The 23,439-nt window shown below is 50.3% G+C and overlaps 1 protein-coding gene across 4 annotated transcripts in view; it reads right to left on the bottom strand.

Annotated features, from left to right (window-relative positions):
• MAP4K5 (mitogen-activated protein kinase kinase kinase kinase 5) overlaps positions 1 to 23,439 on the bottom strand; it is a 159,601-nt gene that overhangs the window by 76,051 nt on the left and 60,111 nt on the right. For 3 of the 4 annotated variants that reach the window (XM_015425604.1, XM_015425605.1, XM_015425606.1), the window contains exons 4-9: positions 11,580 to 11,670; positions 9,377 to 9,441; positions 8,637 to 8,692; positions 4,940 to 4,987; positions 4,797 to 4,839; positions 1,947 to 2,019 (exon numbers count right to left, since the gene is read on the bottom strand). In XM_015425604.1, coding sequence (XP_015281090.1) covers positions 1,947 to 2,019; positions 4,797 to 4,839; positions 4,940 to 4,987; positions 8,637 to 8,692; positions 9,377 to 9,441; positions 11,580 to 11,670 — 376 coding nt within the window. Of the gene's footprint in view, positions 1 to 1,946; positions 2,020 to 4,796; positions 4,840 to 4,939; positions 4,988 to 8,636; positions 8,693 to 9,376; positions 9,442 to 11,579; positions 11,671 to 23,439 lie in introns of those variants that run through there. The other variant, XM_015425607.1, reaches the window with a different exon arrangement.

Below are 23,439 nucleotides of genomic sequence, written 5' to 3'. Positions count from 1 at the left end.
CACGAGGTATAGATAGGAACTCTCGGTCTGGGGCAAGGCATGCTCTGTATTCTTGGTGCTTGGGGGGCAACAGTGGGGGGGGGCGTCTAGTGTCCTGGCCCCACTGCTGGACCTCCTGAGGGCACCTGGTATCTTTTGGCCACTGTGTGACACAGAGTGTTGGACTGGATGGGCCACTGGCCTGATCCAACATTGGCTTCTCTTATCTTCTTATGTTCTCCTCCCTAAACAATATTTTAGTGGTTTTATGCTTTGCAGGCATTTTAATGCTGTTTTTTAATTGTTTTAAAGACACCTGTTGGGGAAGCTGATTTGAATGGTTTTAAAAGGTGTTTTTTTAACCATGTATGTTTTAAATTGTTAGCTTGGTAGGCCTTGGGCAGACAGGTGGGATACAAATGCTGTAAAAAAAATTAAATCCACATGGCTGGACAAACCCCCTGTCTGGGCAGACCCAGGTAGGTAGCCAAAGCAGGTGGTCTATCAAGCTCCTGGGGAGGGTGTGTTCAGTCTGGTAGGTCTTGAGATGCTCCGGCCGGAACAAACCCATTGTGCATTGACTGACTTGCCACTGCTTTCCTTCAGGAACCTGGGCAATCACAGACGCTCTGGTAGCCTGAATTCAGACAAACACCCCCCCCCCCCGCTTGCAGAATAATTCCCTTGAGGAAAGACTTGACAGTTCAGTTTCTTTCCACCGCTCTGTTCAATTGAGAAAGTTACATGGTAAGTTCTGCCGTATTACCAGCATCGAGTTGAGATCAGGCCAAAGAAGGTGAATTTAGCAGAGGTCTTTGACCCTAACTGAAGAGACGACCTCGAGTGGGAAGCCAAACGGTTCAAACAAGACGGGCTCCAGAGTTGTGAGCCAGCTAAGAACATCAGGAAAGCTCTGCTGGATTCAGTCAATGGTCCCTCTAGTCCAGCATCCTGTCTCCCACAGTGGCCAGCCAGTTCCTCTGGAGGGCCAACAACAAGGCAGAGAGGCCGAGGCCTTCCCCTGATGTTGCCTCCTGGCTTTGGGATTCAGAGGATTAGTGCCTCTAAATGTGGAGGTTCAACAGGTAGACCTCATCCTAGCAGAGTAAGAACATAAGAAGAGCCCTACTGGATCAGACCAGTGGTCCATCTAGTCCAGCATCCTGTCTCACCCAGTGGCCAGCCAGTTCCTCTGGAGGGCCAACAAGCAGGGCATAGAGGCCGAGGCCTTCATTAGACCATAAGAAGAGCCCTGCTGGATCAGACCAGTGGTCCATTCAGTCCTCCGTTTTGCCACACACAGTGGCCAACCAGTTCCTCTGGAGTGCCAGCAACAGGGCATAGAGGCTGAGGCCTTCTCCTGATATTGCCTCCTTGCACTGGGATTCAAAGGTTTACTTCCTCTGAATGCGGAGGTTCCCTTTCGTCCCCATGCCTTGTAGCCATTGACAGACCTCTCCTCCCTGAATCCACCTCATCCCCTTTGAAAGCTCTCTATGCCTGTGGCCATCACTACATTCTCTTGAAGCAAAATCCACAATTTAATCACTTGTGTAAAGTTTTGTCCGTCCTGAACCAACTGCCCATCAGTTTCACCAGATGCCCTCGGGTTGGAATATTTTGGGAGAGGGAGAAAAAAAATTCTCTTTGTCCATAAACCTTATGTCCCCCTCTTAGTCATCTTTTCTAAACTGAAAAGTCCCAGTCTCTTCAGCCTTTCCTCATCGGGAAAGTGCTCCAACCCCCTAATAATTTTGGTCACCCTCCTCTGCCCTTTTCCCAGCTCTGCGATATCCTTTTGGAGACACGGGGACCAGAACAGCACCCAGCATTCCAAGGGAGGCCGCACGCTCTGCTCTTTGCATCCTTCCCCTGAGTTTCTATTTTGGAATATTTGCAGGGCAGGATGGAAGACCCTGGCTCAGCCTCCCGGACTCATGCTCAAATAATCCCGAGGAATTTATTACCAGTAAGGCGTGCCAATGAACGATTTCCTCTTTGCGATGGTAGCTGTTATTTTGGCCGCTACGCCGAAGTCAGCTGCGGGGGGAAAGAAGAGAAGATGTTTCTAGGAGATGGCCTTTCCTTCCCATTTATCTGTTTTGTTTGTTTAAAACATCTATTAGCTGCGTTTCTGCCTTGCGGAACTCGCAGAGGCTTAAAAGGTAAATGAAACAATTAGTAAAAACACACACACACACACACACACACAAAGGCCACAATTTAAACTTTGCCTGTGAAACTCCCGATTTCCAAATTCCTCCTGGGGCAAAGACACCCCACCCCCAGAGGGAGGCATGGCCCACACTCAACCAGCACTGAATGCTAAGCGAGCTGGTCTTCGCCCCTCCCCAGACGGGTGAATGTTGGGGGGAGGGTGCAGAAGGGAGGGGTGATGGGAGCAAGGAAAGGGAGGGGGGACATTGTTATATCATCGAAGGCCAGGAGTGGGATCCCTAGCCCCGCTCCGACTCAGACACAGGACCTCCGTCTTCGTCGGATTCCATTTCCATCGGCTCAGTCTAAGCCATCCAGCCACGGCTTGTAGCGCCCGGTCCAGGTCTTCCGGACTAGAGTCAGATTGGCCGCCCAACATCAGACAGAGCTGGGTGTCGCCCACATATTGGTGACCGCTCCCCGTACAATTGAAGCCTAGGTTCACCTAAACTATCCTACCACATTACCCACGGACTCCCTAGCGTAACTCCTGATTAAGGTAAAGGTAAAGGTTCCCTTGCTCGAAAGCCAGTCGAGTCCGACTCTAGGGTTGCGGTGCTCATCTCCGTTTCAAAGCCGAAGAGCCAGCGCTGTCCGAAGACGTTTCCGTGGTCATGTGGCCGGCATGACTAAACACCAAGGCGCACGGAACGCTGTTCCCTTCCCACCAAAGCGGTACCTATTTATCTACTTGCAATTTCTTGCTTTCGAACTGCTAGGTTGGCAGGAGCTGGAAGTAGAGATGGGAGCTCACTCCGTCATGCGGCAACCCTGATTACAGACTCCTTAATTTACAACCTAACCTAGGAATCTGGTTACTAGGCTCTGGCACCTTAGCACTTTTGACTGTTCACAATTGTCTGATTAACTGTGGTGTCTTTATTTGTGCAGCTTTTATGCATTTGACACTTTTTTTTTGTAAGCCACCCTGAGCCTGCCTCGGCGGGGAGGGCGGGATATAAGTCGAACAAACAAACAAACAAACAAATAAATAAATAAATAGATTTTTTAAAAGTTATTTTTATTTATTATTATATTTATATCCCGCCCATCCTGCGAGCGGGCTCAGGGTGGCTAACAGGGCGGTACAATGCACCTAATTGGCATACCCATAAAATCTTAAAACTATATAAAACACACTCATTCAAAGCATAGATTAACAATTAACAGTAAAGTGCATACAGTACATACAGATGGCGTGCTTCCAGATCTCGATCCGCGATGACACATAAACCGATTTCCCACAAGCAGCTGCGCCGCCCTCGCTCTTCCCTTTCCCCCGACTGCATCCATCGATTTCCCACTATTTGCTGACCGGCCGCATTTTGACCCGCGGCATCCCCCGGTTTCCCCCGCGTCTCCTCGGTCTCAAAAAACAAGGATCGAGAAGATGTGGGAGGAAATCGGGGGATTCTGCGGGTCAAAATGTGGCCACAAAGCAAGTAGTGGGAAACTGACAAATAAGGGGGGTGGGGGGGGGGGGGGAGCGAGGGCGGCACAGCTGCTTGTGGGGAATCGGTCCACCCAGGAGGAAAGTGGGTGGTGAAGACACACCTGAGTACGGTTGCCAGCCCCAGGTTGGGAAATACCTGGAGATTTTGGGGGTGGAGCCTGAAGAGGGTGGGGTTTGGGGAAGGGGAGGCCATCCAGTCCACCCTCCGAAGCAGCCACTTTCTCCAGGGGAACTGGCCTCTGCTGCCTGGAGACCAGTGGTCATAGCAGGAGACCTCCAGGCCTCACCTGGAGTGTGGCAACCGTACCCCTCTCCACATTGATATAGGTACCGCCTATCTCATCCCAAGGGCTTTAGGTGGATAACGGAATGCCCACTATTCCAGCCTCCCCTCATGAGTACAGGAGGAGGTAGGGTAGAGGCCCCTGCCGGCTTCCCAGGAACCAAGCCCAGAAGCTGCATTTCCAGTTTTTTCCTGGCCCCTTCACAACTCAAGACAGATGCAATATTTAAAGAGACGTCACGGCAGGGTTTTCAGACCTGCGGCGAGACCGTGGCTTCCTCCTAGTGTGCAAGCCACACGCCAGACACACATTCTATCAATTCCCTGGTCCGGCTGTCGGCAGTTTCCCCTCCAGGATTTGGGTAGGCTGACTTTGGTTCTAAATCACCTCTCTCTGTTTGTTATTTCTTTACCTTCCTTGAACAATCTGGAAGCATTTTCTTAAAGTTACAAAACCACTCTGAGGATTGGGGTGGGGGCTAGCATGGGGACCTCACTGGCACCGGCCAATCAGTGGTACTCGCCTCCAGCTTTTGCTGTTAAGTAAAGCTCAGTCTGGAGGAGAAAGAGATACATTTGCGCAGAGAGCGCTTCCAATCCGGTCCTACTGCTCCACAAAATAAAGTTTGAGTCCAGTGGAACCTTTAAGACCAACAGAGTTTAATTCTGGGTATAAGCTTGTGCATGCACGTGAAAAAGCTGATACCCAGAATTAACCTTTGTTGGTTTTAAAGGTGCCACTGGACTCGGACATTGTTCTGTTGCTTCAGACCAACACGGCTACCCGACCTGGATCTACCTGCTCCACAAAATGTTAGGCACGCCTTCACCCTTAAGGAAGCTCAGGTGAGACAACTCACTTACCTAACTTGATGTCCCCGTGGTCTGTTAATAGAATATTTGCACCCTAAAAAAAACACCAAAAAAACCCATTTTATCTTCATTAAAACCATTGATGGCAATTATTTTTCTACCCTGCAAACATTCCCCTCAAGGAATTCACTTACCTTAATGTCCCTATGCATTTTGCCTTTCATGTGCAAATAAGCAAGCCCCTAAAAAAAAAAAGAAATTAAAAATAAGGACATTTTCTTGTGAAATTCAATGCAAGACTAGGGCTAGCCTATAAGGCAGAGTGAGACCAACCACCAGATGCGGCAGATTTTATTTTAGATCCACCTTTCTTCCCGATGGGGACTCAAACCAGCTGACATCATTCTCCTCTCCTCCATTTTATCCTCACAACAACCCTGTGAGGTAGGTTAGGCTCAGAGACGTGCCGGGCCCCAGGTCACCCAGCGAGCTTTCATGGCACAAGCCGGAATTCGAACCTGTGTTTCCCAAGTCCCAGTCTGATTCTCCTAATCACTATACCACACTGGCTCAAGAAAAATAGGCAAAGGTAAAGGTTTTCCTTGCCCGAAAGCCAGTCGGATCTAGGGTTGCGGTGCTCATCTCCGTTTCCAAGCCGAAGAGCCAGTGCCGTCCAAAGATATTTCCATGGTCATGTGGCCGGCATGACTAGACGCCAAGGCGCATGGAACGCTGTTCCCTTCCACCAAAGCGGTACCTATTTATCTACTTGCAATTTCTTGCTTTCAAAATGCTAGGCTGGCAGGAGCTGGGGGCAGAGACGGGAGCTCACTACGTCACGCGGCACTCGGGTCTCGAACTGCCGAACTACCGACCTTCCAGTCTGCAGCTCAGCGTCTTAACCACTGAGCCACCGCAGCCCTAGTTCAAGGGAAATACCCCCCCTTAAAAAAATGGAAAAGGCATCATTTGAATTCTGCACCTCAGGCTCCAAAATGCCAGGCCTCTACAAGGCTGAGAGCTGTCCTACCTGTTGCACGGAAAGAGGAGACAGGATTATGGGCCACCTGTCTTCCAAAGGCAAACGTCAGTAATCTAGGTTGAATGTTTCCAGATTGCGCAAAAAAAAACAACAACCTGACTGCATGGACGAAAGCAGTGCTTGAGGGAGAAGGCAATCCCAAACCTCTCTCTCTGACAAAGCAGCTGGCACACACAAGGAACGTTTTACACGGAAGGGCACTGACAAAATAGGATCTCTTCCCCTTCTCTGAAGAGCTGCAGTTGAGAACTATAACACCGACACCTTTCCCACATGGCAATGCTTTCCCATGCAGTTGCCAGCACAGCACAGTGGCAACGGGACACCCAGATGGCAGCTTTCACTGCATTTCCCCTACCCCGGGCAGCGTGGTGGCCACTCCCCCATCCACTACCGGGAGAGGCGGTCCCAAAAGATTTTAACCTTTAAAGCCCTATATGCCTACTTGAGGGCCTGCCTTTCCCCATATGTGCCCCAGAGAGCACTGGGGTCAGGCTCACAACACCGCCTGACTCTCCCTGGTCCGAAAGAAGCCAGACTGGCTATCGCCAGGGCCAGGGCCTTCTCAGTGGCGGCTCCACACTGGTGGAACGAGCTCCCGGAGGACATCAGGGCCCTGCGGGGACCTCTTAACAGTTCCACGGGGCCTGTAAAACGGAGCTCTCCCGCCAGGCTTTCGACTAGCAGCTGCCACTGATGAGTGTGCCACTGATGAACGTGCCCTAGAACATCTTCTGGCCCGGGGACCCTGCTGGATGCTACTTTGACCACTGGGTTGACTTGGAACAGCATTATCATCTGACTTCGTTGGATGCTATCCCCACCACTGGGCCGACTTGAATACCGCCAGGGCTATTTTTGGGCAGGAACAGAGTTCCGGCTGGCTCCCAAGTTGACCACGCCCAGCAGGAACTCATTAGCATAATAGGCCACACCCAACAGCAGAAACTCATTAAGACTGGATACATTAGGGGTGTGTGGCCTAACATGCAAAGGAGTCCCTGCTACCAAAAAAGGCCCTGGGTTTTGACAACAAACAAGGTAAACAGAATAAGAAGGGAAAGGTGGGTGTGGCTGGATGACCACACTTCTGGTAACATGGGGGTGCGGCCTAATGTGCTAATGAGCTATGCTCTCATGGGTGTGGCTGGATATGCTAATGAGTTTCTGTTGTTGGGTGTGGCCTATTATGCTAATGAGTTCCTGCTGGGCTTTTTCTACAAAAAAAAGCCCTGAATACCGCCATCATTTGCTGTTTTTATCTATCGATGTTGTTAACTGGGATGCTGTTTGTAACTGTGTTAATTTTGGATTGTTTTATGATATTCTGATCTTGTTAGCCGCCTTGAGCCAGTGTGTCTGGCAAGGCGGGATACAAATAGAAACAATAAATAAATAAATAAATAAATAAAGATACGTGGGTCCCAGACTGTTAAGGACCGTAAAGGTTTATACCATAACCTTGAACCTGATCTCGTTCTCCACCGGAAGCCAGTCTAGCTTGCAGAGCACAGGTTGGATATGTGCTGTACATGGAGTCACCATGAGGACCTGTACCCCACCTTATTGCCCGGGCACCTTATATTAAGATAGATCAGAAGAAGAAGAGAAGAGATTGGATTCATACCCCGCCCTTCACTACCCAAGGGAGTCTCAGAGCGGCTTACAAACTCCTTTCCCTTTCCCTCCCCACAACAGACACCCTGGGAGGTAGGCGGGGCTGAGAGAGCTCTTGACAGAAACTGCTCTTTTTCAAGGACAGCTCTGACCAGAACTACGGCTTGCCCAAGGTCATCCAGCAGCTGCAAGTGGAGGAGTGGGGAATCAAACCTGGTTCTCCCAAATTAGAGTCCGCGCACTCAACCACTACACCAAACTGGCTCAAGATGGGTAGCCATGTTGGTCTGTCTGTAGCGGCAGAAAAGAGCCAGAGTCCAGGAGCACCTGAAAGACTAACATTTGTGGCCGGGGAGGAGCTTTTGTAAGTCACTAAAGAAGTGAACCGTGACTCACAAAAGCTCCTCTCCTGCCACAAATTTTGTTAGTCTTTCAGGTGCTCCTGGTGCCTGGCTCTTTTCCACACCTTACATTAAGGTATTCGCGGCTGCAACACACCACTCGCTGACAAATTTAACATAAGAACATAAGAACATAAGAGATGCCAATGTTGGATCAGGCCAAAGGCCCATCCAGTCCAACACTCTGTATCCCACAGTGGCCAGAAATACCAGTGCCATCAGGAGGTCCACCAGTGGGGCCAGGACATTAGAAGCCCTCCCACTGTTGACCCCCCCCCCCAAGCACCAAGATGACAGAGCATCACTTGCCCCAGAGTCCCTATCTATACCTTGTGGCTAATAGCCACTGATGGACCTCTGCTCCATATGCTTATCTAATTCCCTTTTGAAGCCGTCCATGCTTGTAGCCGCCACCACTTCCTGTGGCAGTGAATTCCAAGTGTTAATCACTCTTTGGGTGAAGAAGTACTTCCTTTTATCTGTTCTAACCCGACCGCTCAGCAATTTCATGGAGTGCCCACAAGGAGTTCTTGTATTGTGAGAAAGGGAGAAAAGTACCTCTTTCTCTACCTGCTCTTTCCCATGCATAATCTTATAAACCTCAATCATGTCACCCCTCAGTCGTCGTTTCTCCAAGCTAAAGAGCCCTAAGCGCCTTAACCTTTCCTCATAGGGAAAGTGTTCCAACCCTTTTATCATTCGAGTTGCTCTTTTCTGCACTTTTTCCAAAGCTATAATATCCTTTTTAAGGTGTGGTGACCAGAATTGCACAAATTTCAGTGTCTTCTGCCATTGTGAGTGACCCTAGGGCTGCATGCATAAATAGCTCACCTGTAACGTCTCTCTGCACATATAGGCAATCTGTAGCTCTGTCAGCGGGCCGGTCACTGGAAGACAAACAGGCTTATCAAAATGCTGAGGGTCGCCACGCCAAGAAGCCCTTGACGCAACGACAAGCCAAAGAGGAAAGGAGCATCCCACCGAAAGCAGCTCTTCTCTTCTTCTGCTAGGCTAGGGTGAGGCAGGTTGATGGGCCGAGAGCCACAGGACGAAGGAGGCCCCCAGGGGGTTATCGTAGAATCATAGAACGTTGGAAGGGACCTCGCAGGTCATCTAGTCCAACCCCCTGCACTCTGCAGGAGCACGGCCGAAAGACAGCCCTACATACCTACAACATGCCCGAAAGGTGGTCGTCCTTCTTGGTTAAATCCGAGCAGGCCAGAGCATGCTTTCCGTAAAGGCCTGTGGCTCTCCAGGGTCTCGGGCAGAGGACTTTCATGTCGATTCCCGCCTGGTCCTTTTAACTGGAGATGCCAGGGACTGAACGGGGGACCTTCTGCACGCTGAGCAGAGGCTCTGCCACCCACACGGTGGGTTTTTAAAAGCCGCCTTAGCTAGTGGTCAGCAGCACGGCAACTTGGGGGATCGTGGCCTCTGCATGCACTCTCCCACCACTTGATAAGGCTCGCCCAGGAGCCCTTCCCAGTGGATCGTGCCCCCACACCCCTCATGTGCAGAAAGGTGGGATGTGAAAAACAAACAAACACCGGGGAATAAAAGTCTCTCGTTACCATGATAAATGTCCTGCAGGGACCCTCCTCCGCAGTACTCCATGCAGATCCACAACTTCTCGCGACTTCAAAACAAAGGGGGGGGGGGGAAATCACCAGAATTAATTCCATGTTTACAACAGAAGCAACCATTGAGAGTCATATGAGAGCCAGTTTGGTGTAGTGGTTAGGAGCGCGGACTCCAATCTGGGAGAACCAAGTTTGATTCCCCACGCCTCCACATGAAGCCAGCTGGGTGACTTTGGGTCAGTCACAAGTTCTCTCAGAGCTGTTCTCTCAGGAGAAGTCCTCCAAAGAGCTCTCTCAGCCCCACCCACCTGACAGGGTGTCTGTTGTGGGAAGGGGAAGGAGGAAGAGGAAGAGGAGGAGGAGATTGGATTTATACCCCACCCTTCACTCGGAGCTTCAGAGCAGCTTACAATCTCCTTCCCCGCCCCACAACAGACACCCTGGGAGGTAGGTGGGGCTGAGAGAGCTCTGACAGAAATTGCTCTTTGTCAAGAACAGCTCTGACAGAACTATGGCTTGCCCAAGGTCATCCAGCAGCTGCAAGCGGAGGAGTGGGGAATCAAACCTGGCTCTCCCAGATTAGAATGTGGCACACTTAACCACGACACCAAACAAAGGGAAAGGAGACGGTCAGCCGCTCGGAGAGTCCTTCGGGTAATGAAGGGTGGGGTAGAAATCCAATCTCCTCCTCCTCCTCCTCCTCCTCTTCTTCTTCTTTAATTTCATTGGCATTCCATCACCCATCCTACCTTGACAGCTCAGAGCGAATGTTCTCCCACTACCCTCAGGCTTCATGTCTACCCCAGGGGTCCCCAAGACGGTGCCCGTAGGCACCATGGCACCTGGCCAGTGTTTTTAGACAGTGGGGAAGACCAGGTGGGGCTTTTGCTGCCCATCAAGGTTTCAGAGTGAGATTTCACAGGATTTGCAAATTTTCAGGATGTGGCTTCAGCAACAGCTGCCACCATGACACGAGGATCTTCCCTGTGTGACTGAAGGTAAGCCGCGGCAGCCATTCTGTGGCTGGCTCCACCTCCTGTAAAAGCCATTTCGTGGCTGTGCCCGGCACGCTGGGTCAGAATTCCGAAGGTGCCCTGCAGGCTCAAAAAAGTTGGGCACCCCTGGCAGACCCGGTCACCCTCTGTCCCATTTTACAGAAAGGAATGGAGAGCGATGTTCCCTCTAAGCTATGGAGTCTTGTGAGCAAAAATTCTACTTTGTGAGCTACTGGCATTAAAGTTGTGAGCAAGCGATTCGGCGACTGTGTAAATTAGTTTGCTCTGGAGCCCTTCTTCCGGAGCTAAGAGAAAAATCTGTGAGCCGGAGGCTAAAAAACTGTGAGCTAGCTCACACTATCTCAGCTTAGAGGGAACACTGAATTGGAGAGCAAAGGGCTCTTTCCCACCACCAGTGGCTCTGAACTTAAGTTTCGTGGCAGTTCACAAAATGCCCGCATCAACCAACACAATTTGGGAGCCGGTTTGGTGTCGTGGTTAAGAGCGACGAACTCTAATCTGGGAGAACCGGGTTTGATTCCCCCACTCCTCCACATGCAGCTGCTGGTGTGACCTTGGGTCAGTGACAGTTCTCTCGGAGCTGTTTTTTTCTAGAGCAGTTCTCTCAGAGCTCTCCTTACAGGGTGTCTGTTGTGGGGAGAGGAAGGGAAGGGGATTGTAAATTGCTCTGAGACTCTGAGTGAAGGGTGGAATATAAATCCAATCTCTTCTTCTCGATGGAGAGTGTGTGCATGTGTGCGTGAGTGCACGTGCACGCTGACTAGTTTGGTGTGCCAACTGCAGAACATTTACAGGGTGCCTAGGAGAATACAGTCCTCTAAATATCAGTTCTCTAGAATATGCACACTTGGGGCAAGAGATCAAATCCAATGAGGAATGAAATATAGCCCCAAAGATCTTGCCAATAAATAAAGGATTCCGGAGAAATGGAAAATATGCTGCCTCAAGTTTAAGGAGGAGAAGTTCACTGCTGTCACGTCACAGCCCCAATAAACCCACACAAAAAAACCTCTGCTACCAGCATTCAAGTCTCGGCAGCTGCCTGTTGTAGCAGAGTTGTTAAATCATACACCTCCGGTAAGAGTTGTGCTTTCGGGGGCGTTTGCACACAGATTTCGATCACTCCAGGAAGCTGGCACAGAAAAATAATTCATGCAAAACGTAACAACTAGCCTCACCTGAGATAGCTCCCAAAGTAAGCCACAATGTTACAGTGTTTGCATTCCTTAACCATGTAGATTTCCTGCTGTATCAACGAAAAGTCGTCTCCTGGAAGAGAAAAAGAAGACGATGACACAATCAGCCCCACGTACAGAACGTGTTTCCTATTTGTATCGGACGAAGGGAGATCTGACTCTTGAAACCTAATACCCCACAAATTGTGTCAGTCTCTATCATGCTCCTAGGGGCTGCGGTGGCTCAGAGGGTAAGAGCAGACTAGAAGGTCAGTAGTTCAGCAGTTCGAGACCCAAGTGCCACGTGACGGAGTGAGCTCCCGTCTCCAGTTCCAGCTCCTGTCAACCTAGCAGTTCGAAAGCAAGACATTGCAAGTAGATAAACAGGCACCACTTCGCTGGGAAGGTAACAGCGTTCCGTACACCTTGGCGTCTAGTCATGCCGGCCACATGACCACGGAAACGTCTTCGGCTTGGAAACGGAGATGAGCTCCTGCCCAGAGCCCAGCTCCTGCCAACCTAGCCTGCCAACACCCGAGCTGCTGCACCCTGCTGGCTCTCAATAGCTGGGGACTCTTCACTCTACGCTTGTTTGGAGTCTGGTTAGGCCGTATTGACTTCACAGCGCCTGTGGTAATTGGCGGGATTTACTTTTGGCATGGGTTAGGCGGTAGGTTCTAACTTCTGTCTGTTGGTCTGATGGTAGTGGGGCATACATTTCTGAACAGCTAAAACAGCTGTCAGCAGCCTCCAGAAAGCCATCCATCCAATTCTCCACGTATGTCCCACTCAGCACTCCCCTAGCCCGGTTTCCCAGTCTCTCCTTGCTTTCTCTGGCTCAGAAGTAGAACGTAAAAAAATCTGGGATTACACAACTCTTCTCCAGGTGACAGGAATCAGTTCACCTGGACGACTAAGAGATGACTAACTAGGGACATCATAGGGCAGTGATAGCGAACCTTTTAGAGACCGCGTGCCCAAACTGCAACCCAAAACCCACTTATTTATCGCAAAGTGCTAACACGGCAATTTAACCTGAATACTGAGGTTTTACTTCAGAAAAAACAACCCATACATTAACTTAAGATGATCCGAACAAAGTAAGGGAAGCAATTCCAAATGCTTTCATTTACTTAAAATTATTTGGCAGAGAATTCAACACTTTAATGATGGTCTGGGCCTGGCTGGGGCGATGGCACGCGTGCCCACAGAGAGGGCTCTGAGTGCCACCTCTGGCACCCGTGCCATAGGTTCTCCACCACTGTGATATGGGTTTAGAAAATTATGCATGGGGTGGAGAGAGTCGAATTCCCTCCTTCTCCCAAAAGACTAGAACTCGAGGCCATCCAGTGAAGTTGATGGGCAATGAATTCAGAACTAACAAAAGAGATGGACACTAAATTAAACAGTGATCTCAATGAGAAAAGGAGAAAAAGAACAAGAGAAACAGGAAAGATTTACAACTTAACCCCTTCCTTGCAAGTGTTCTTAGAAAGTGTCATCTTAAATCCTGCTGAGAAAAAATAGCTTGATTTTCCCTTCACAAATCAGAAACCTTTGAGATGCCACTGGGCCCCGAGGGCGAGACCAGAGAGGAAGAGGCTTAAGATTGGCGGTTTTATCCCTTTGAAGACAGAGGAAGACTGGGCTGCAGAATTTAGAGTGAACGTCTAAGAAGCTGTTAAGATTTTAGAGAGTCTTAGTATAGATGTAAAGGCAGAAGGACTCTGGAAATTGCCTTTATGAAGCGAGTTGGAGGAGATGCTCGGGAAATCTTCTCATAACAAGTAACAAACTAACATATAAGCTTAGAAAGACAGGTTCTCACAAAGCAAATGAGAAGGGAGCACTCACTGGAGAAGACCCTGATGCTGGGAAAGATTGAAGGCCAAAGAAGACGGGGACAGCAAAGGATGAGATGGTTAGACAGTGTCACAGATGCAACGAACATGAAATTGAGCAAACTTCAGAGGACGACGGAAGACAGGAGGGCCTGGCGGGATCTGGTCCATTGGGTCGCGAAGAGTCAGACTCGACTGCGACTGAACAACAAAATATTGTTTATTAACAGTCTTTTTTTAAATTACTAACAGGGAATGATCTCCTAACCTTGGGTTTTTAGTTTAGTGTGGGTTGCTTTTATTTTCTCCCTAGTTGTAGTTACCCTATCCCTATTTTTTCTTGGTAGTTTTTGTAGTATTAAAAAAAAAAATCCCCTCCAGCGGCTTAAAAAAAGGAAATACTACTTTACACAAGTGATTAAAATGTGGAATTTGCTGCCGGAGGATGTGGTGATGGCCACAGCAATAAACACCTTTAAAAGAGGATTAGACAGATTCATGGAGGATAAGTCTATCAATGCCTACTACCCTGTTTCTGCGAAAATAAGACCTACCCCAAAAATAAGCCCTAGCAGGATTTCTATGCATTTGTGGAATAAGCCCAAGTGTGTCTTCTTGAGAAAAAATAAATATAAGACAGTGTCTTATTTTCGGTGAAACACGGTAGCCATGGTGGCTGAGAGGAACTTCCATATTGAGAGGCAGTTAACCTCTGAATCCCAGTGCCAGGAGGCAACATCAGGGGAAGGTCTTGGCCTTTCTGCCCTGCTGTTGGCCATCCAGAAGAACTGGTTGGCCACTGTGTGTGGCAGGATGCTGGCCTAGACGGACCACTGGTCTGATCCAGCAGGGCTCTTCTGATGTTCTAATGAAGGCCTTGGCTTCTCTGCCCTGTTGCTGACCCTCCAGAGGAACTGGCTGGCCACTGTGTGAGACAGGATGCTGGAGTAGATGGACCACTGGTATGATCCAGCAGGGCTCTTCTGAGGTTCTTACAAAGGCCTCGGCCTCTCTGCCCTGTTGTTGACCCTCCAGAGGAACTGTCTGCCCCCTGTGTGAGACACGATGCTGGACTAGACAGACTACTGGTCTGATCCTGCAGGGCTCTTCTGATGTTCTTATGGCTTCTTTGGAAGGTGGATTCTGACACTGTACCCCACTGAAGTCCCTCCCCTCCCCAAACCCCGCCCTCCTCAGGTTCCACCCCCCAAATCTCCAGGAATTTCCCAGTCCAGAGCTGGCAGCCCTACTCTTGGACTGAGACCAAGAAGATGGGGTGGAAGAAGTATGCGAAAGAGATCTCGGGGGCAAGAGTGCACTGTAAACGAAATATGAGCAGTCAGTGTGATGCGGCGGCAAAAAACGCAAATTCAGTCTTGGGTTATCTTAAAAGGGCCATACCATCGAAATCGCAGGAGGTCATCGCCCCTCTGTGTACTGCCTTGGTCAGGCCGCACCTGGAGTCCTGTGTGCAGTTCTGGAGGCCTCGCTTCAAAAAGGATGTGGGCAAAACCGAGAGGGTGCAGAAGAGAGCGACGAGGGTGATCGGGGGCCTGGAGACTGAGCCCTACGAGGAAAGGCTGAGGGCCTTGGGAATGTTTAGTTTGGAGAAGAGGAGACTGAGGGGGGGGACATGATCGCTCTCTTTAAAAATGTGAAAGGCTGTCATTTGGAGGAGAGCAAGGAGCTGTTCCAGTTGGCAGCAGAGGAGAGGACCCAAAGCAACGGGTTTAAGTTACATGCAGAAGGGTATCGACTGGATATTAGGAGAAACTTTTCCACGGTCAGAGTGGTTCAAAGGTGGGATCAGCTGCCTGGGGAGGTGGTGAGCTCCCTTTCACTGACAGCTTTCAAGAAGAGGCTGGACGGATATTTGTCAGGGGTGCTCTAGGCTGGTCCTGCACTGGGCAGGGGGTTGGACTAGATGGTCTGTATGGCCCCTTCCAACTCTATGGTTCTATGATTCTAAGTAAATCCTGTTGACCACCCAAAGGGTCACCACAGGCCACCTCTGGCCTGCCTGCATCTGAAATGGAATAACATCTGTGCCTCTCTTTCTGTGCCTCCCTTTCAGAGGCGGAGACTGACCGGCCACCACGCTCCAGCACACAGGCTGCACAATGGCCCCTTTCAGAAGGCCCGCTGTGCGTCAGATGCTACGAGCTGACCCAGAGCCCCCAAAACAGGAATGAATGAGGACTGCCAGTGTCTCGTCTCTCCGTTTTGGATGGTTTGGTCACTTCTCTCCTGCTGAGGTTTGTTTAAAACAGGAGGGCGAGAAACTTTTGCTTTCAGTGAAAAGCTGGAAGGCTGAGCAGCAGTCCATGGCATGGTTGCCAATCTCCAGGTGGTGGCTGGAGATCTCCCGGGATTACAACTCATCTCCTCAGATGAACTGGTTGGCCACTGTGGGAGACGGGATGCTGGACTAGATGGACCCCTGGTCTGATCCAGCAGGGCTCTTGTGATGTTCTTATGAAGGCCTCAGCCTCTCTGCCCTGCTGTTGGCCCTCCAGAGGAATTGGTTGGCCACTGTGGGAGACGGGATGCTGGACTAGATGGACCCTCACTGGTCTGATCCAGCAGGGCTCTTCTGATGTTATGAACGCCCCGGCCTCTCTGCCCTGTTGTTGGCCCTCCAGAGGAACTGGCTGGCCACTGTGGGAGACGGGATGCTGGACTAGATGGACCTCTGGTCTGATCCAGCAGGGCTCTTGTGATGTTCTTATGAAGGCCTCAGCCTCTCTGCCCTGTCGTTGGCCCTCCAGAGGAACTGGTTGGCCACTGTGTAAGACAGGGTGCTGGACTAGATGAACCCTCACTGGTCTGATCCAGAAGGGCTCTTCTGATGTTCTAATGAAGGCCTCGGCCTTTCTGCCCTGTTGTTGGCCCTACAGAGGAACTCACTGGCCGCTGTGTGAGATGGGATGCTGGACTCAATGGACCAATGGTTCAATCCAGCAGGGCTCTTCCTGTGCTCTTACGTTCTTAAAGCGAGGCTTGAATCCAGGATCCTGAGGGGCTCCTGAAAGTTCCTGTGGCAACAAATCTGTCTTTCAAATGCTACAAGGCTCTTGCTCCTCTGGGCCAGGCACAGCGGAATTTGCCTTTCCAGCTATGCAAGCCACTGCGATTCCTCCGCCTTCCAAGGGCCAGATTTTCCCTCTGTTTTCCGTCTCCCTTTCCCCAGTTGGAGGAGAACCAGTGTTGGCAGACAAAGCCCTCCTGACAGCGACTGCTGGGCCGGTTCATAAGCTCAAGCCGTAAGAGGAAGCCGGCTTTCACACTCTGGCTTCTTCTAGCTACTGAGTCTGCTGAGGATCTCTGGCACATGGAACGGCCCTTTACTGAACCAGACACTTGGTCCACTGAAGTCAGTCTTGCCTACTCAGACTGGCAGTGGCTCTCCAGGGTCTCAAGCAGAGGTCTTTCACATCACCTCCTTTTTTAAAAATGGAGGTGGCGGGGAATGAACCTGGGACCTTCTGCATGCCAAGCAGATGCTCTGACAGTGAGCCTCGCCCCTTACGTGCAGTGAAGCATCCAGACGCCTCGAACAGGGGGAAATTGCAACTAAGTGGCCCCAAAGGACCCTCTTTTGGGGGCTGTTTTTTTAAAAAAAACAATATTTTATTAAATTTTCATACACACATTCAACACACAAACATACATACATACATGGGGGAAATCTTTCAAGTAATTATAATACCTGTGCCTAATAGCTAAATCATATTGGTCAAATGTGGATCTCAAGAAAGTTTAGTCTTTTGTTGCCAGTATAATGAACTCTCTTCTCTGTATCCTCACCTATATTGTTTGACTATAAGTTTAAGTTATTATAATTTTCCAACCAAGGGTAGAACCTTGTCCACGTATTCTCAAAAGTTTTTCCTCGGTGGTCTTTCAAATAATTAAGTCAATTTATCCATTTCTGCTGTTTCTAGCATTTTGTTTATGATCTCTTCTTTAGTAGGAGTTTCCACTCTTCTCCAATATTTTCCATATAAAATTCTAGCAGAAGTTACTACATACAAAATCAAATAAGAATATTTTTCTTGCAACTTTCAGGTAAAATATTTAACGAGAATATTTCTGGTACAAAGGGTATAGACCATTTTAACCTTTTCTGCGATATGTCATGTATCCAAGCCCGTATTTCTTAGCTTTGTCACAAAACCACCACATATAATAGAAAGATCCCACCTTATTTTGACATTCCCAACATTGATTTGAACAATTCAGATCAAATTTAGCAAGTTTCTCAGGGCTGTTTGTTTTGATCAGGCTTCTGACTGGGACGGAAGGGCTCACGTATCTCCATTCCTACTTCCATCTGACGAGGGAGCTCTGGCTCTCAAATGCTCACACCCCGAAAATCTTGCTAGCCCCTAAGGTGCTGTTGGATTCAAATCTAGCTCATCTACTACAGATCTGCATGGCTACGCTTTGAAATGATCATCAAGGGTACAAAGTGAGGCATCTTTGGCAGACACCCCAGTTTGGTGTCGTGGTTAAGTGCGCGGACTCTAATCTGGGAGAACCGGGTTTGAGTCCCCCACTTGCAGCTGCTGGAGTGACCCTGGGTCAGTCCCAAGTTTTCTCAGAGCTGTTCTCTCAAGAGCAGTCCCTCAAAAGAACTCTCTCGGCCCCACCTACCTCACAGACTGTCTATGGGAGGGAAGGAAGGGAGGGAGGGAGGGGAAGGGGAAGGAGATTGCAAGCCGCTCTCTGAGTGAAGGGCAGGGCATAAATCCAATCTCCTCCTCCTCTTCTTTGGACATGACTCAGCATCTTTGGGAATAAATTCAGGTCGGCGGCGGCACACCACCGGTCCTTCCCTCGGCGCCGGCGGGTAAACGAGGGACCGGAGGGGAATGCTGCGCGCCGGAGCGATCACACCACGGGCGTCTGGAGGCAGCCCGTGGCAAACATTTACTAGTACCTTGGAGGTACTAGTTTTTAAATGCGCATTGTCAGCGGTAAGCCACCGGTGCGCTCCGCTTCCCAGATGTTGGGTTGTGATCGCGCCCGGATAATCCGCCCACCTTTCGTGCCTCTCCCGCGGCAACTTTGCCGTGTGACCGGGGCCATTGTTGGTCTTAAAGGTGCCACTGGACTCAAAACTTGCACCTCTGGGAAGTAATGGGGAAAGCCTATCTACTTATGTTGGTTTGGCCACTCAGGGTTAAGGCCAAAAAAGGGATGGGGGGGGAGGGATAGGGAAAATTCTGTTTAATTGAATTAGAATGTTCTTCTCTTCTGCTGCCACTGGGGTGGGGTTTGCTTTTGTTACCCAGTCAAAAAAACTGAAGGAGGCAGATTATCACCCTAAATGACATGAAAACAACTGGGGATGACTTGGGGGGGGAGAGATTTGGGGTCTGCCATTATATTTTCTGGTTTTAGCTGGGGATGTTGTAATTATTATCACAACCTGCCTTGAGCAACGAGGAAACGTGCGATATAAACGCCTCAATAAATAAGTTGTATTTATTTTTACTTACTTTATTTACAATCTGCCTTTCTCACAGGGATTCAAGGTAGACTACACAATCCATCTAGTCCAGCATCCTGCCTCACACACAGTGGCCCGCCAGTTCCTCTGGAGGGCCAACCACAGGGCACAGAGGCCGAGGCCTTCATGAGAACATCAGAAGAGCCCTGCTAGACCAGGCCAGTGGTCCCTCTAGTCCAACATCCTGTCTCACACAGTGGCCAGCCAGTTCCTCTGGAGGGCCAACAACAGGGCAGAGAGGGTGAGGCCTTCATAAGAACATCAGAAGAGCCCTGCTGGGTCAGACCAGTGAGGGTCCACCTAGTCCAGCATCCCGTCTCACACAGTGGCCAGCCAGTTCCTTTGAAGGGCCAACAACAGGGCACAGAGGCTGAGGCCTTCGTAAAAACGTAAGAAGAGCCCTACTGGGTCAGACCAGGGGTCCATCTAGGCCAGCATCCTGTCTCACACAAGAGTGGCCAACCAATTCCTTTGAAGGGCCAACAAAAAGGCATAGAGGCCGAGGCCTTCATTAGAACATAAGAGACTTGCTGGATCAGACCAGTCCAGTGGTCCATCTAGTCCAGCGTCCTGTCTCACACAGCAGCCAACCAGTTCCTTTGGAGGGCCAACAACAGGGCACAGAGGCCGAGGCCTTCCTCTGGTGTTGCCTCCTGGCTCTGGGATTCAGAGGATTAGTGCCTCTGAATGTGGAGGTTCCTTTCAGTCACCATGGCAAGTAGCCACTGACAGATTCATCCTCCATGGATCTCTCTAATCCCCTTTTAACGCTGTCTGTTCCTGCGGCCATCAGGACATCGTCCTGCTGAGAACCCCACATTTTATTCAATTAATTATTAATTAATCATGTTAAACAATTTATCATTCATTAATAAAACAATTTATCTTGTCGTGCTTCATGGCAAATGCGCAGGGCATCCTCTCGCAAAGAAAGTGTACAGAGCAACCTGGAAAGCCACAGGCTGAAGCCGAAGATGCAAAAAAATGACAAGTAAGATGCAGAGAAGAAGGAGGAGGAGGAGGAGGAGGAGGAGATTGGATTTATACCCCGCCCTTCACTCGGAGTCTCAGAGTGGCTCACAGTCTCTTTCCCCTTCCCATCCCCACAACAGACACCCTGTGAGGTAGGTGGGGCTGAGAGAGCTCTTTCCAGAACTGCCCTTGAGAGGACAGCTCTGCGAGAACTTGTGACTGACCCAAGGTCTCACCAGCAGCTGCAAGTGGAGGAGTGGGGGAATCAAACCCGCTTCTCCCAGATTAGAGGCCGCGCACTCAACCACAACACCAAACTGGCTATTTGAGGTTATTTGAGGGTGCCGGGCAGGCCCTCCTCTCCCCTTCCGGCTGCTTTGCGTACCCCGAGGCTGGGTGCCCCAAGCAGCTCTCCAGCTGAGCCACAGGGAGAGGAGAGCCACAGCTCAGCGCAGCTCATGGAAGCTTGTAAACTGCAGCACTGCCAGGAAATCCGAACAGAGGCTGAACGAGAAGCTCAAATACCAGACAGCAGAGTCAGTTTAGGAGGCCAGGAGATTGTCGGGAGGCCCTGGTGTTGTTTCCCCCAGTTATCATGAAACGTCGCAAAGCATTCCTCTATAAAACTGGTTGACTTTGTTTGGAATCCAGCTAAGACCCTGGGAATGTCTAAGAGGGAGTGAGGAGATTCGAGGGTCAATTCGTTCGCTTTCTGACTCAGGGGAGCAAACGTTCTTATTTGGGAGCAAGGGATGGGCACATTTCGGGTAGATCTGTTACAGCAGGCCCTGCCCCCCCCCTTGCTAAATTTATTTACTTCATTGATACCCCACCTTCCTCTGCAACGGGAACCCAAAGTGGCTCAAGTCTTTCTCCTTGCCTCTATTTTCTCCTGACAACAAACCCGTGAGGTAGGCCAGGCCAAGAGATTGTGAGTGTCCCGGTGTCACCCAGCAAGCTTCCCTGACAGTTTGAGACAGTTTGGTGTAATGGTTAAGTGTGTGGACTCTAAACTGGGAGAACTGGGTTTGATTCCCCACTCCTCCACTTGCAGCTGCTGGATGACCTTGGGCAAGCCATAGTTCTCTCAGAGCTGTTCTCTCAAGGACAGTTCTGTCAGAGCTCTCTCAGCCCCACCCACCTCATAGGGTGTCTGTTGTGGGGAGGAGAAGGGAAAGGAGTTTGTAAGCCACTCTGAGACTCCGAGTGAAGGGCGGGGTATAAATCCAATCTCCTCTTCCTCCTCCTCTTCTTCTTCTTCTGACATAGTGGCGATTCGAACCTGGGAAACAGCTATGGTTCAGTGGAAGAGCATCTGTTTGGCATGCAGAAAGTCCCAGGTTCAATTCCCACCATCTCCAGTTGAGAGGATCAGGCAGGAGGTGATGTGAAAGACCTCCTCCACCTGAGATCTTGGGAGAGCTGCTGCCGGTCTGAGTAGACAATACGGATTTGATGGACCAAGAGTCCGAACAAGGATAAGGCAGCTTCCTGCATGCTTGGGGAGGGGCTATGGCTTAATGGTAGGGCATCAGCTTGGCATGCAGAAGGTCCCCAGTTCAATCCCTGGCATCGCCAGTTGAAAGGATCAGGTGGGAGGTGATATGAAAGGCCTCCTCCAACTGAGACCTTGGGAGAGCCACTGCCAGTCTGAGTAGGCAATAGAAGAAGAAGAAGAAAAGATTGGATTTATACCCCGGCCTTCACTTGGAGGCTCAGAGCAGCTTACAACTCCTTTCCCTTCCCACAACAGACACCCTGTGAGGTGGGTGGGGCTGAGAGAACTCTGACACAACCTGCTCTTTTTCAAGGACAGCTGTGCCAGAGCTTGTGACTGACCGAAGGTCACATCAGCAGGTGCAATACAGAATTGACGGACCAAGGGCCCGATTGAGCATAAGGCAGCTTCACATGGAGGCCTCACTTCAAAAAGGATGTGGACAAAATCGAGAGGGTGCAGAAGAGAGCGACGAGAATGATCAGGGGTCTGGAGGCTGAGCCCTACAAGGAAAGGCTGAGGGCCCTGGGAAAGTTTAGTTTGGAGAAGAGGAGACTGAGGGGGGACACGATTGCTCTCTTGGAGTATCTGAAAGGCTGTCATTTGGAGGAGGGCAAGGAGCTGTTCCAGTTGGCAGCAGAGGACAGGACCCAAAGCAACGGGTTTAAGTTACATGCAGAAAGGGTATCGGCTGGATATTAGGAGAAACCTTTCCACGGTCAGAGTGGTTCAAAGGTGGGATCAGCTGCCGAGGGAGGTGGTCAGCTCCCCTTCACTGACAGCTTTCAAGAAGAGGCTGGAGGAATATTTGTCAGAGATGCTCTAGGCTGGTTCTGCATTGGACTAGATGGTCTCTATGGCCCCTTCCCACTGTATGGTTCTATGTTCATGTGAACCTCGGTGAGTCAGATCCTAGCCCAACACTCCACCCACGACACCACGCGGGCTCTCCAAATCCTGTCCACTTACTCCTCACTCTTGCGGGGGCTGCCTTCATGCTCCCTTGCTAACTGGAGGCTTCTGCCCCTTGCAAGAGCTAGGAGGACAGAGTCCCTCTGCTCACGTGCCACCCTCTCCTCTTCTCACCAGCATCTTGGCCCAGCTAGGGAGATGGTCAGGAAGGCCTTCCGAACAAAGCACTGAGTGCCAAGGCAGCTCCGGGCAGCCTCCGGCTCCCGAGAGAAGCACAGAGCATTTTGAACCTCTTCCCGGAAAACTGATCAGGCAAGCCAGAGAGGGAGGGAAAAGCAGTGCAGCCTTCTACCAACTTCTACCAAGCAGAGGTCCATCAGTGGCTATTAGCCACAAGGTATAGATAGGAACTCTCGGTCTGGGGCAAGGGATGCTCTGTATTCTTGGTGCTTTGGGGGGGGCAACAGTGGGAGGGCTCCTTGTGTCCTGGCCCCACTGCTGGACCTCCTGAGGGCACCTGGTATTTTTGGCCACTGTGTGACAGAATGTTGGACTGGATGGGCCGGTGGCCTGATCCAACATTGGCTTCTCTTATGTTCTTATGTTTAGAGAAGAGGTCCATCGGTAGCTATGAGCCACAAGGTATAGATAGGAACTCTCGGTCTGGGGCAAGGGATGCTCTGTATTCTTGGTGCTTTGGGGGGGGCAACAGTGGGAGGGCTCCTTGTGTCCTGGCCCCACTGCTGGACCACCTGATGGCACCTGGTATTTTTGGCCACTGTGTGACCCAGAGTGTTGGACTGGATGGACCATTGGCCTGACCCAGCATTGGCTTCTCTTAAGTTCTTATGTTCTAACAACTCGTAAGAACAGCGGAAGAGCCCTGCTGGATCCGGGCAAAGGCCCCATCAAGTCCAGCATTCTGTTCACACCGTGCCCGGCCAGCGACATTTTATTCATTAAATTATTGACGTTATTTATAGTCCACACATTTCTCAGAGAGACTCAAGGCAGATCACACAGAGTGAGTCGGTAGAATCAACAACCTGGGACATTCAGTGACCGACGCATTAGGGTTTTAGAAGCCTGGAGCCACCAGAAAGAACTGAAGCAGAGCGTAAATGT

Source organism: Gekko japonicus, unplaced genomic scaffold (genome assembly GCF_001447785.1).
Source record: "Gekko japonicus isolate JY-2015 unplaced genomic scaffold, Gekko_japonicus_V1.1 scaffold961, whole genome shotgun sequence".
NCBI classification, from domain to species: Eukaryota; Metazoa; Chordata; class Lepidosauria; order Squamata; family Gekkonidae; genus Gekko; species Gekko japonicus.
This window is presented reverse-complemented; position numbering and strand designations above follow the sequence as displayed.